The sequence below is a fragment of the Pangasianodon hypophthalmus genome, chromosome 13 (genome assembly GCF_027358585.1).
Source record: "Pangasianodon hypophthalmus isolate fPanHyp1 chromosome 13, fPanHyp1.pri, whole genome shotgun sequence".
In the NCBI taxonomy this organism is placed as follows: domain Eukaryota; kingdom Metazoa; phylum Chordata; class Actinopteri; order Siluriformes; family Pangasiidae; genus Pangasianodon; species Pangasianodon hypophthalmus.
This window is the reverse complement of record NC_069722.1, coordinates 12,052,790-12,066,335: the sequence shown is the minus strand read 5'-3', so window position 1 is coordinate 12,066,335 and position 13,546 is coordinate 12,052,790. Positions and strand designations below refer to the sequence as shown.

Sequence of the window (13,546 nt, the reverse complement as noted above, 5' to 3'; positions counted from 1 at the left end):
TGTTCACATCAAACATCAGAATGGGGAAGAACATGATCTCAGTGACTTCACTACAAATAATCTCATCTTAGCAAGTGAAATTTTCTTGAATATAGTCAAATTTATCTAGTATTTCATATTATATGATTAAATAAACCAAATATAAGATTACTAAACCTATTTCTAGACATGATTACTTATTTCAAACTTGTAATTTTCTTGTTCTATTGGCAGATAATTTTGCTTTTTTTTTTTTTTTTTTTTTTTTTTTTTTAGAAATAAATGGCTAAAATGAGTAAAAATTATCTGCCAATAGAACAAGACTAACTCAAGCTTGAAATGAGCACAAATGGCTTGAAAAAGGTTTAATAATCTTACATTTGGTTTATTGTAATCTTATAATATGAAATACTAGATAAATTTGACTATATTCAAGGTATTTTCACTTGCTAAGATGTCATTTTTTTGCAAAGTTTGACAGTGGTATGGTTGTTAGTACCAGAAATGCTGGTACTAGATCAGAAAATGCTGCTCTCCTGAGATTTTAATGCACACAGCTGTCTCTAGAGTTTAAACTGAATGGTGCGGGAAAAAAAACCATCCAGTGAGCGTCAGTTCTGAAGGCGGAAACAATTGGTGGATGAGAGAGGCCAGAGAAGAATGGCCAGACTGGGTCAAGTTGACAGGAAGTCTACAGTAACTGAAATGATCAAGCTTTACAACCGTTGTGTGCAGAAAAGCATCTCAGAATGCACATCAAACCTTGAAGTGGATGAGCTACAACAGCAGAAGACCACACTGGGTTCCACTCTTTTCAGCGAAGAACAGGAATCTAAGTGGCCGCAGGATCACCGAAACTGGACAGCTGAAGATTGGAAAAAGACCAGGTGATGTTTTTCAGCCCTTGCGTTTAGGTTAATCTGTGCCCATCTGTACCCAGTTGAGTGAATGGAAAAAAACATGGTTGAAAACCTTCATGGCTTATGTGATAAAAAGTTGTAAAATAACCAATATGTTATAGGTGCCTAAGATGGGCCAATATGGTTTTCCACAAGTCAAACATATCCTCAAACATTTCAAATGATCCATTAGGGATAATGAGCCAAATTTGAACTGTAGCTTTATTCTGTTTTAATCAGGTTTAAGGTAATGTATTTTGTGAAAGATTCAAAATGTCAAATAGAATACACACCGTAAAAATGTATGTCAAATTTATTGAGTACATAAAAACCTTTTTTCAGACTGCAAAATCTCTATAGACCCAGTGCAATTTTCATGTGACATGTGGCATTTCCATCATTTAAAAAGACACATTGATAGTTATTCCATTATCCAGCAAAGAGAGAATAGCAGGAATTTCATAAACTCCACTGCACTGTGAACGTCTCTGAGATCAGCAGGGCCAGATTCGACACTGTAAGAACCTACACACCAACAAAAAAAACCCCATTAATATAGATATGCAAGGTTAACCATAGTACCATCGTAAAATATCAATATAATATGAGCTGTACTGTAGTACGAATGTGAATGACTCCACCAGAGCATGCTAATTTATTCATGTAGATGCTTTACCTTGGTGTCTGTGGTGTAAGAGAAATCCCTCACTCGTTTCCCATTAGCCCACACTCCTGTAGGAGGCGTTGGAACTCCAAACACACGAACCTCTCCCACAACTAAACCATCCAGAGCTCCATTCAGTTTTAATGGCTCACCCACCAGCTGTGACTAGAGGGCAATTAAAGTCATAAACCATAGAAGTGATAGTGCTCCTATCAACAACCATGAATAACCACATGTATTTGTCATTAAATAATGAAATGGTCTAGTTACAGCAAACATAATGACACGAGAACAAGAACAAACCACAAGAGGTAACGTTCTTTTCATTTGTTTGTTTTCAACTGTTGCTCTAATTACACTGAATGAATTTCCTTACAGTTCAGACTAGTTACACATCTTCAGCTTCTTTGCTTCTATATAGTTAGTCAAAAGTTTGCATCCTTAATGATTTCTGAACAAAAAAAGTCAAATGTGGCCAAATTCCAAAATTTTATGCATGAAACCCAGGTGAATTCTGCAATCAAATCATAAGGCAAATAAACTGTTATTTAGAAAAATGAGCTTTTCTCTAACCCCCTTAGTGTCCAGACCTGATTTATAGAAGGTAGTTTATGATACCCGGCAGAGTTATAACAGCCATATGAAGAAAAATGGGCAAAAATTGGCCAAAAAATGTGGCAGAGTTATCACAATATGGCAGCAAATATTACAGTTGAGAGGATCTGAAAAACTGTTCAGAAAATATGAAAGAGGTTGGAGGCAGTTATAAACGGTGAGCATACAGATATTAGACAAAATTTCTATAATATTCTAAAAAGGAGATAAAAACTGAGGTTTTTTAGCTATTAATAGCTTCACATAGTTTTACCATGTTTGTTAGTTATGTATGAATGTGTATGTCTTGTTGTTAATAAAACTTTTTCATTTTGTCCTAATGGTGTGCGAACTTTTGCATATAACTGTACATAGACATATGATAGATACAAATATAGGTAAATTACACTTTAATTATATTTTATGGAATTGCTCATGTAACTATGAAACTGTTCTTTTGACTCACTTTTAACAACACTGAAATTTGATTTTAGTCAAGAATATAGACTAGGAAAATATTAATATATTTATTAGTAATAAAAATGAAATGTGTTTATATTTACAAGGATGTCAAATAATTAATCATGACTAATCACTGTTTTTTTATGTTAATTGTGATATTGTCTATTATATTGATTATTAATATACCTGCTGTAAAGATTTTCATTAAAGATGCTTGAAGTGTTGGAGATATTGAATAGTACAGGTAGTGTGTATAAATAGTGCCAACTGAAATCTAACAACAATTTTAATAAAAATTGGAGTGGAAGGCTTGGAAGGTTCAGAAATGAAAAATAATTCTCTGATCCCAATAAAGTGGCAAAATAATATTGTACAGGTGTACATTTTTTTAATAGTTAAAAAATCTGTACTGAGGGGTTCTTGAATTAATTTTTTTATTGTTAAAAGGGTTCTTAACTGTAAAACGTTTGCAGACCCCTGGTCTAGAAGATCAGATTAGATAACTGCATTAATGTTTTTGAAAAGCTCGTGCTAATGATAATGGATTGCATTAAAGCATTAACTTTGACAGCGCTAATGTTTACATTTATTACTTGGTAGATACTTTAATCCATCTACAGCTGACTGGTTGAGATTTGGTCAACAGTGGCTTCCTGGCAATTTAAGGAATTAAATACACAACCTTCTTCTGTCCCCAAGTTCCTGAATTCTGTAAATAACGTATCATTTTAAATTTTAAAACGGCCCTACCTGTCCTGCCGTGAAGATAATATATGAGTAATCTCCTTGCTCAAATGTATCTAGGCTGTCCCCATCATCCCAGAACAGCTCTCCTTTGGCCCAGCCCTGTGAGCAGAGCGCCACCGTCAGGTGGAAGGGGTTACTGCGTGAGGCTGAGGTCGTCAATGCAGGCACCTGAATAAATGTGCAGATAATAATGACCATATATGAAGGAAACATGTATGATGTTATCAAAGCTCATGTTTCATTAATATGTTTTGTTGCACATGTGTGGACTGAAGTACCTGCTGTGGAATAATATGGCCCCCTCTCACATGGACATTGATGGTATCTAGTGTAGCCGGAAGGAGCAGGTACTGGCCCTTGCTGTTGTAAAGTTGCCCCTGCAGTATAACACAGGATGAGATGAGGTCACGAGTGATCCTACTATGGATTAGAGATGTGATATCTGCAAAAACATATGAGCAGGGAAACTATATAAGAATGGGGTTTACATTGTGCAGACTGTACCACATCGCAGGGGGGAGATAGGCTGCCAAATCCTCAACTCCCTGTTCTAGGACTGGACTAATGAGCAGAGAACTCCCCCACAGGAACTGCCTATCTATCGTCGGACAGTTTGGATCAGATGGGAACCTGAGAAAAAGCAGAAGGAAATAAAATAGAAAATTATGGCTCGCTCTCTTGTCAGTTCAAACCAACATGCTAGCAAATAAGTTATCTCTATTTTAACAAAAGTGCATCAAAAACATTTTACTTCATGTGATTTTACTACAGTTTGTTTATGTAGGAACTGAGCTTCATACTCCATAAAGAGGGGTCTTGCTACAGTGCTGGCTGAGGTGTGTGCATGGTGGAAAAGTGTGTACAGGAAGGGCAGAAGAGAGTATCTGAGCATCATCACATTCCTCATGGCTGTCTGGGCCTGCTGTCCAAAAACGTAAGGCTCCTGGGGCTAGGATACACACAAACATAAAACAACGAGTATACATGTAGATGGTTTATAATGGAATGGGAGGGCTAAAGAATTCCATTATGGTTGAGCCTTATAGCACAGGGTTTTATTATAGGCATACAACTATTACACACATTCACTGAAAGACAGATAGACAACACTATTGATGATTGCTACTTTTTACTTTTTAAACAAATGACAATCTGCTTGTCACTTTCATTTGAAACACACAAAACAGCTCTGTATTTTGTCCCTTCATGTACTCTAACTTTGATTGGACAAAGTCTCCTTAGTTCATTTACTTCTACTTTCTCCAAAGGCATTTTGAAAAATCACTGATTGAGAAAGTACATGTCTACTACACTCACTGTTATATTTCACACACATCGTCTCAATCACTGCTGAGGTTGAGGATTTACTGAAGCGGGCTTAAATAAATGATCCCCAACTCTCATGAAATCCAGGCAGCATTTAACTCTGTTTAATCACCTGACACAGCTGTTAAAGATTTCCTGCCTCAAACTACAGCCTGGGCTAGAAAGAAATCAGCCCCAGCCTCATTTCTGTATTTTCATTTATGACTGCTGGTTAAAGTAAAACAAAAAAAAAGGGTCAAAAGTCAAAAATAATCCACTTTAAGCCATTTGTTAACAGTAGATAAGACAAAATGGATGCCAAAAATCGAGCCTTGTTTTTATGACAGAGGGAGAGAGCTTAGCCATGCTAATCTGATTATACCAGCTTGTCTTGGGTCTCATGTTTACACATTTTAAGATCAAGTCTTATAAAATGTTATTATTGACTAAGGTTAAGGTTAGGAGTGGATTTAAACATTTTTGGTTATTACAAATGCTTTCATTAAGTCAGACGTCACACAGGCATGGGTTACAGTTTCCACATGTATAATACAACACAGTATACATTATAGTTGGGATACAGTTACATAGTGCTAACTTAAAACAATGTACCAAAGGTCAAGGTGGAATAAGTTCATTTTGTGTGTTGGTGTACTGTGGGGTTATGTTTTGTATCTCACAGCATAAGGTCTGTCATTATGGTTCCTCATGAATGGATAGAAGGCACCCAGCTGAGTCCAGCGCACACACAGCTCCTCATTAGTGTCGCCTTCAAATCCACACACATCTGCCCCGACCAGAGGAACTCCATACAGCCCAAACAGCAGCACAGCTACAACACATACACACACACACACACACACCACAGACAGCTTCAAATATACTCAATACTCACAGCTTTTCTCAGTTCAACAATCTTAAACTCTCACTTCAAGTATGAGTCAAAAAGCCACAGAACATGAGGTGAGGGATTCTGCAACTCAGATCATGTAAAGATTTTCCTCATTCTGAGGTGGCTGATAATTACTTACGTGGTTCCAAGGAAAGCATGAAACTGTACAGCAGGGAATTTTCCTCCTTTTTCAAGTTAAATAATTTATTTTTGTAAACATTAATGAGCAATAAAAATGCTTTTATAGGAAAATTACCAATGACAGGGTGATGCAATAAAGTTGGTTATTTTCCTATAACAGTATTTCCCAATCTGTTTCATTCATTTTATACCACAAAAAACATGATAATTACAATTTTTTTATTTGTTAAAGAACAACTCATCATACTTTTTTATCCATTTATAGTTACACTTAATGTTGTGAAACATCTGGAAAAATAGTTAGTTCCTGTTATCCCTCCCCAGCCTCTTTTTTTCTTTCTTTTAAAGTTAATAAGAGCTTAAATTACCAAGAAAACACAAAGTACTACAGCCTGAAGACTTTTCTGTCTCAGAAAACAGCTTTACATCTGACTGTTATAAAGCGCTGACACTGGAGACTCCTTCAAAAAAAAGCTAACTAAACCTCTCCATGTAGAAAATTTCACAACATGAAGAATTGCATATTAATATAAACCTGTTACTGGAATTTCACCAGCTACTCTCAGAGCTGTGCTGTTATAGAAAATGAATCAATACCATTCTGACCAATCAGAATAGTTTTTTAAATGCAGCACTACTGTTATGCTGACACTTACGTGTACATTGTGTATTGTAAAAATGTCTTCTAATAATATGATATGATACAATTGAGTGCAAAAGTTTGCAAAGGTTTGACTAGGGAAAAAAAGATAATACACCTCGATTTTACAATTTATTTTCAAATAAAATTATTCCTAGAAGCTAAAAATGAAATGTGGGTGAGCCAAAAGTCTTGCACTCAACTGTATTTCTGCCATATTCTCCACCAGTACACTAGAGGACAGTAGTCTACAGCTTTTCATTCTGCCTCACCGGGGATAGAGTATCGCAGTTGCTCCCAGTCGCTACGCACATCTCCTGTCCAGTGCCCTGAGAAACGGCCCAGTCCTGGGAAAGAGGAGCGGGACAGCACGAACGGCCGAGAGCCTCTCACTTTCAGCAACGCGCTGAGCAAGTGCCAGAAAAAGACAGGTCAGTCAATTAACCAGGCATAAGCTACAAATTCAATTTTATCTGCTTGACAAGTGTAAAATGAATCTAAAATGCAAAAACATGTACATAGTATCCTTACTGGTAATCATTCATGTCAATAAAACAAGTAATACCTGTAAGTGGCGATAGCTTCAGTCAGCCCATACAGGTTGTGCAGGTTGTAATGGGAAGACAACGCTTGCTGACTGGACATACACAGGGTGCCTGAGTTTAACTGACCTCCTATAACATCTGTGAAAGCAGAAATGTGTCCTTCTATACAAGCCATACAGGGTTACCTTTGAAATGAAGATACGTTAGGTACAAAAAAAAAAAAAACCTGACCTGGAGTATAAGGTGGATTCTCTAGTTCAGTGGCTGGGCATCCATGCACTGAGCCGTGAACAAAACTAGCAGGTTCATTCATATCCTGTTGACATATTGGGACAGTTACAGAAAATGAGAATCTAATCACAGGAAGACAGATTGCAAACAACATAGAGCACAGCCACGTTACACTTTATCCCTTTATTAACCCTTTTAGTTAATCCAGATACAAGAACTCCATGGTTAGGGAGAAAAACAGACTGAATGATGAAATAGCTAAATCAGACTCACTATCCACAGGCCATCAAGCGACACATTGGCATGAAAGTCTCTGATGCACTCTTCCCACCAGCTCACTGCATCTGGATTAGTGAAGTCCGGGAATGCTGTTGGACCAGGCCATACCTGATACACACACATACACACAAAAACACATAAATACACATAAAAGCATGTTAACCCTCAAACATCAAATATCAAATACATTCTGGTGCAGTAAATCAAAATGTTTAAATAAATCCCAGCTAGTAGAGAACGTTATTAAAATGTTCAGTAAGTATTCAACATGTTTTAAACAGATTCGCCTACAACGTTAATGTTAAATGTTATGTTCCTGCAGTGTGTAAGGAATAACACAGGGTGTGCTGTAATAGGAGAATAATCAAACATGGGTGGTATGATGCGACCCGACGCAAAGCTGAGTTACTATTATATCTTATAACAGCGTGTGTTATAAAGTGTTTTATTCTTCTTATACCACAGCAATTTCCCAACAGTTACAATTTGTAATTAAGGAATGACACACTGTATGTTTTTATCTGTTTATACATCTGTTACATTTAATGTTGTGGAATGTCCAATTCTGCTATAACAGATAAACAACTGATCCCTCACCAGTCGCTCTCTTTTACTCTCATATGAATGTTTATAAGAAGAAAATGCAGCCAGTCATATATACCTGTGATTTGCCTTACAGCCAGCGCTACTGTCAGAGCTGCTGTTATAGAAAATTAATCAACACCTTCTGGCCAATCAGATTTGAGAATTCAAAAGAAAAGTGGTATAATCTAAAAAAATTGCTGTGATTTTGGTTTGCGTCTCAAGGTTACACAAAAACTAACCTATTATGGAACAATGTTGTGACAATGTTGGAGGTAAATCTACAAGCATATAAACATTTTTCTGGAACCAAACATTCCTAGAACTCATAAAAAACGTTCATAAAATGTTCTGCTAACATAAAAGTGTTAGCTGGCGTGCCGCTTACGAACTATCTCAGGGACACTGCAGGAACTGAAATATTGTCATGTCAAAATGTCTTTTTACATGAGATTTTTATGAGATTATAATAAAACAATTATGAGATTATTAAGGCTATTTTTAGGATATTTTTTCTAATTTCATGCTTGAAATTCTCTTCTCTCTCTTTATGTTTGGAGAAGCACGCACCTTCCCAATGAGTGTTTGTCCTGTCAGGTTTTTGATGAAAACACCCCGCTGCTCTCCATCATCGAAAGGTTTGTATGAACCTGGAGGACTCGTACTACTGATGCCTGGATCCTAAAACAGAACCACAGGCTGCTGTTATGACTGTATACAGTATACACACACTACCTATCAAAGGAAGACTGCAGAAAGAGAATCTTTGAGACATACAGTATATGCATGCACAGAAAAACATATATATTATTTAAGCTATATCACATGAGCAAGAGTGCAGTAGCTAATCACATCTGTGCCGATATTCAGTATGACCGATTGTGAGTGTGATATTACTTTTATACAACAGCTCTAATTAATATCAAATAAGTGACACAATTTCTGACACAGTATGGCCGAATGTTCTGTTTATTTTTTGCTCCGCTACTGGAAATAGATTCCAGAGATGCTACACTCACTTTATGGCTAGCTAGCTTGAATTGATTTGTACATTCCCGCTAAAGGTGCTTCTGGTGAAATTGGCATCCCTTCTTCCTTCTCATCTTCATCTGATGAGTTTTCATATTTTAAGCCAAAAATTATATTCCTGAAAAGTATTGTTTGCCATGTCTGCTGATAATATCACTAACTCTACTGTAGTAAACGTTTCTAACTAGGAAGTGGAATTTTACACGGCAAACACAGCAGAGGGATACACACAGTGTCCCAGTATGGTATTAGGAAATATAGGCACTCATGGAATGGTGCTTGACCAATCAAATTAGTCGACTGGAACTAACTGTTGTGTAATAAAGTATATATTTGAAAAAAAAAAAACATATGTCATAAATTTTAAGGTGACTTTAAATGCAACCTTATATTTTTAACAGTCCATATCTTATATAGACAGGCTATATACAGCTCATATCACTGATTTATTGAAATTAAATTCAGATGCAACTAACCCGCTTACCAAAATGAGCACATACTTCAGTCCCTGCTCATGGAACTCTTGCACCATCTCAGGCAAGTCTCCAAACCTCTGTGGGTCAAAGGTGAAGACTCGCTTCTTGTCAGCATAATCAAGATCATTCCACTGCACGTCCTATTGACACACAGGTTTAAATTGTTATTCCATTTAGCAACATTGCAATATTTCCTGAAACATCTTCAAATAATAAGTTTTACCTAACTTTTCTTTTAAATACAATTCACTTTGGTGCCTGCAATGCAAACTAATGAAGGAAATAGTGCAACGCATATTTGTAAATCTATACAGTACATTACATACGAGAGGAAACTGGGCTTGCTGCATCCGCTGCACCACAGCTCTGGTCACATTAGTGGAGGTGTAGCCCCATCGGCAGAGGTGGAACCCCAAAGACCAATAAGGTGGCATCATGGGATAACCTTGGGATAAGATTATAAGAAAGTCATAAACCCTAACTAGGATTCTGTGTGTTGAAATGCAGCTTAAATGAAAGTTAAACGCTTCACACCAATAACCTCATGGTACTGTCGGACTACGCTCTGTGGATCAGGGCCTAAGAAGATGTACATGTCCAGAATTCCTCCGATGGTCACCCAAGTCAGCGCTGGCATGGGCTGCAGTGCTACTTCTACACAGACACATAGGAGAACACATGTAATTCATGGAATATATTATCTAAAAAAAGTACTTAAACTTTAAAAGGGTTCATTGCCTCACCCATGGCATTGCTGTTAAGAAGGAAGATGCCATGAGCCTGACCATCACCCTCCTGAACTAAGCAGAATGGATGGGAGCCGTAAAGGTTGGCATCGCTCTGCAAATTATTAAATATTAGCATATTGGAACCAGAACACTTTTAAACCGGAAGCTTGATTGGTGAAGTACCCACATGTGGTGCCATATCCCTGTTCCACAGAGTGACAGAGGTCCAGTTGAGATCCAGAGTCAGGTGTGTGTAGTGCTCGCCAAATCCAGAGATGAAAGTAGATGCCAGAGAGGTGGAGAGCTGGAGGTACTGGTCTGCAAACAGGAGCGGTGCTACGGTGGTGTTCAGTCTAAAGTGCACATATCACACAAAAGACCCGAGCATTATACATGCAGTACTCCACAAATTCAGAATCAGTGTTATTCATACTACCGTGAGGTAATACTTATTATTTATTAATTCATCCTCAACTAAAACAAAACAATTAAAATTGTAGATCACATGAAGACTACAGAGCACACTCACAGCACTCGGCCATTGGATCTGCGACGAACCACAAAGCCGAACGGGTCTGGCTGAAATTCCACATCATAGAGGAAACCTTGCGTGTCTGTACGTCTGTACGTACTGGATGGCACTGCAACAAAGGGAACTTCATATCGAGTTGACGAGGGATCCTTCAGCTGTTATATGAAAAATAATTTTGTGTTATAATACAGTAATACTACATTTCAGACTACAGCTTTCTGGAAAATGGAGAAGCCAGTGGATAACGTTGCCACCTCACAGCTTCAGGGTCTCTGGTTCGATTCGGAACTTGGGTTAGTGTCTGTGCAGAGTTTTGCACATCCTCCCTCAGGGTTTCTCCCAGGTTCTTGGGTTTCCTCCAACCTCCCAAAAAACATGCCAGGAGGTGAACTGGCTACTCAAAATGTGTGTGTGTGTGTGTGTGTGTGTATACATGGTGCCCTGTGATGGACTCTGACCAGAATAAAGTTACAGAAGATGTGAATGTGCTCATTCCGTACACATTATATACAGTATACTGTACTCTACATTTGCTTTTTTGGCAGTGGGGAAATGATGGATGTTGAGTTTGCATTACAATTACGCTGCAATCAGGAAGTGTAATGTATCTTATTCAGTGTTAGTTATTCATAATTAATTATTTTTTTAGTAAATGTTTTATCCTGGTCAGGGTCATGGTGGGTTTGAAGACAATCCAATGTTTTTTGGGAGGATGGAAGAAACACGGCGTAACCAGACCAACACAGGAAGAGCATGCAAAGCAGACAGTAGGTCCAAGATCAAACCCCAGACCCTGGAGGTATGAGGCACCAACACTACGACTGTGTCATCTACAGTGTGGCTTTTTACCCATTTACCACTTATACCTATTTGCTGCTCATGTATGTACAGTTCATTTACGCTCTGTGAGTAACAAGAAAGTTCCTTACGTATGTGTGTATGCATTTATCTATCAATCTCAGCTACTTACAGTAAGGTGTAAGCGGCCCGCTTCCTCCTCCATCACTTCTAGCTGCAGAGTGGAGATGTCTCGGGGCAGGTAAGAAGGAGTGACGCGAGTAAGTGTGGCTGACTGACCCCTAGGTGTGGGAGAAAGCGGTCCCATTCTGTAGCCAGGATATGATGCAGGGTAGAAGCACCATGGCGGCCCACTGTACTCAGACTGGGGTAGGGGCAAGTAGCAACAGCCTCGTTCCTCACACTCCGCCCGAGTGACGGCTCGATCACGGGCACAATCAAACCGCTTCTCCACGGGAAGACCGCAGTCCCTTCCAGCAACAGTGGAGTGGTTTGGTAATTCACTTGAATTTATATTATTTGAAAAGTTCCTGGTGGTGTTCTTGAAGAGATCTCTGGTCTTGGGCACTTTAATTGTTGTTAACTCTGGAGATGATGGCACTCTTACAACTGATGCTTGGTGAAGATACAACTGGCTAATCAATATGCATGATAGGGCCAGAGTTAAAAGAACATAAGCTGAATGTGGAAGCCAACACGGATTCATGGTCATTCAAACAGGATCTTCAGGCTTCTCAGACATGTGTAACTCAAGTGATCTGCTAGGAATCTACCATGACTGCATATAAAAATAAAAACAGCCAGTGAAGAGTGGTTGGGTTAGGCAGGGAGTTTGGGTTTATTGAAAATGGGCTGCAGTACAAGCGTGTCAGAAATCACTCTCTTAAGGGGATTTCCGTAACTGATCTCTTACTATGTTATGAAACTTTCCCCATCGTTGAAAAGGGAACTCAGCAATACCGGAAAAGGGTCATATACAAATTATAACATCAACAAATCAATCAGGACACAGCGTGCAAAAGCACACTGCACTGCTTTACATATATATATATATATATATATGCACTTACCAAAGTGTGCATGAGAGAAATCATGACGAAAAGCCTGAGCAGAACTGTTACTTTGACGTTACATCTTGCACATGATGGCAGATTCTGGCCGAATCGCAGCCGCTTGAGTTGCCAGGTCTGTGATAAATCCACCCGCAAATTGAGGCTTGTAACAAAACTCGGAATCTGTTCGCCTAAATTCTATACACTGCTTTAAAACCCAGTGTAACATCCTTACATACTCAACAGTATAACACCACAGGAAGTGCTGGTAAAGGAAAATAATCAAAGACGAGGTTGTGTGTTCAGGACTAATGCGAAGTAAAGAGCTGTTACCAGCCCATTTTCCAATAACAGCACATCTTCAAGTGTTTATTATTACATCACACTTTGTGCTTTTTAACCATTTTCAGTTACATTTAAATGTTGTTGAATGTCTGCAAGACAGGTTAGTTCCTGTTATGACTTACGTTATAGCAGCTATGAACACTTGTTCCCTCACCAGCTTCTCTTTTGTTTCTCATGAAGTTAATAAGATAAAGAAAAGGAAATCAGATAGCACAAAGCCCCTTGTCCTGAAGACTTTCCAGTGGTGGACAACTTACTGACTTTTACAAAGCTCTGACACTGGAGACTCCTTCCATAAATGTTAAATAAACATCTCCTCACAGAAAGCTGCACCATATCAATGATTATGGATTCTTCTTTGTTAAATAACAAGACTTTTTTTTTAAATATTTTGCCTATTTATTAGAGCCATAAAGCTTTTTATTTCTGTAAGTATCCACCGACAGAGCACTCTTGGTCCAAGCTGACATTACATATAAGCCTACGTTTTTTGAATTAGTGAGGTTTGTATTAAACCCATTCAATTCGAGGGACTAGTCAAATAAGCTAGTAACTACAATATAAGAACAACTGTAAATATATTAGGTTTCATAATGTTGCGGTGTGAGTTCTACCGCCGTAACTAA

At 38.2% G+C, this 13,546-nt stretch overlaps 1 protein-coding gene across 1 annotated transcript; it reads right to left on the bottom strand.

The window, feature by feature from the left end:
- Positions 1-1,059: 1,059 nt before the first annotated feature.
- On the bottom strand, positions 1,060-12,568 carry gaa (alpha glucosidase). Its single transcript, XM_026917101.3, is given in 19 exon segments — positions 1,060-1,403; positions 1,555-1,707; positions 3,349-3,513; positions 3,624-3,722; positions 3,834-3,975; positions 4,146-4,294; positions 5,331-5,482; positions 6,596-6,729; positions 6,889-7,006; positions 7,100-7,184; positions 7,373-7,486; positions 8,531-8,641; positions 9,474-9,605; positions 9,792-9,910; positions 10,000-10,119; positions 10,209-10,305; positions 10,381-10,546; positions 10,723-10,880; positions 11,696-12,568. Coding segments are annotated over 19 exon segments (2,850 nt in total). The 5' UTR covers positions 12,266-12,568; the 3' UTR covers positions 1,060-1,337.
- Between the last annotated feature and the right edge of the window lie 978 nt (positions 12,569-13,546).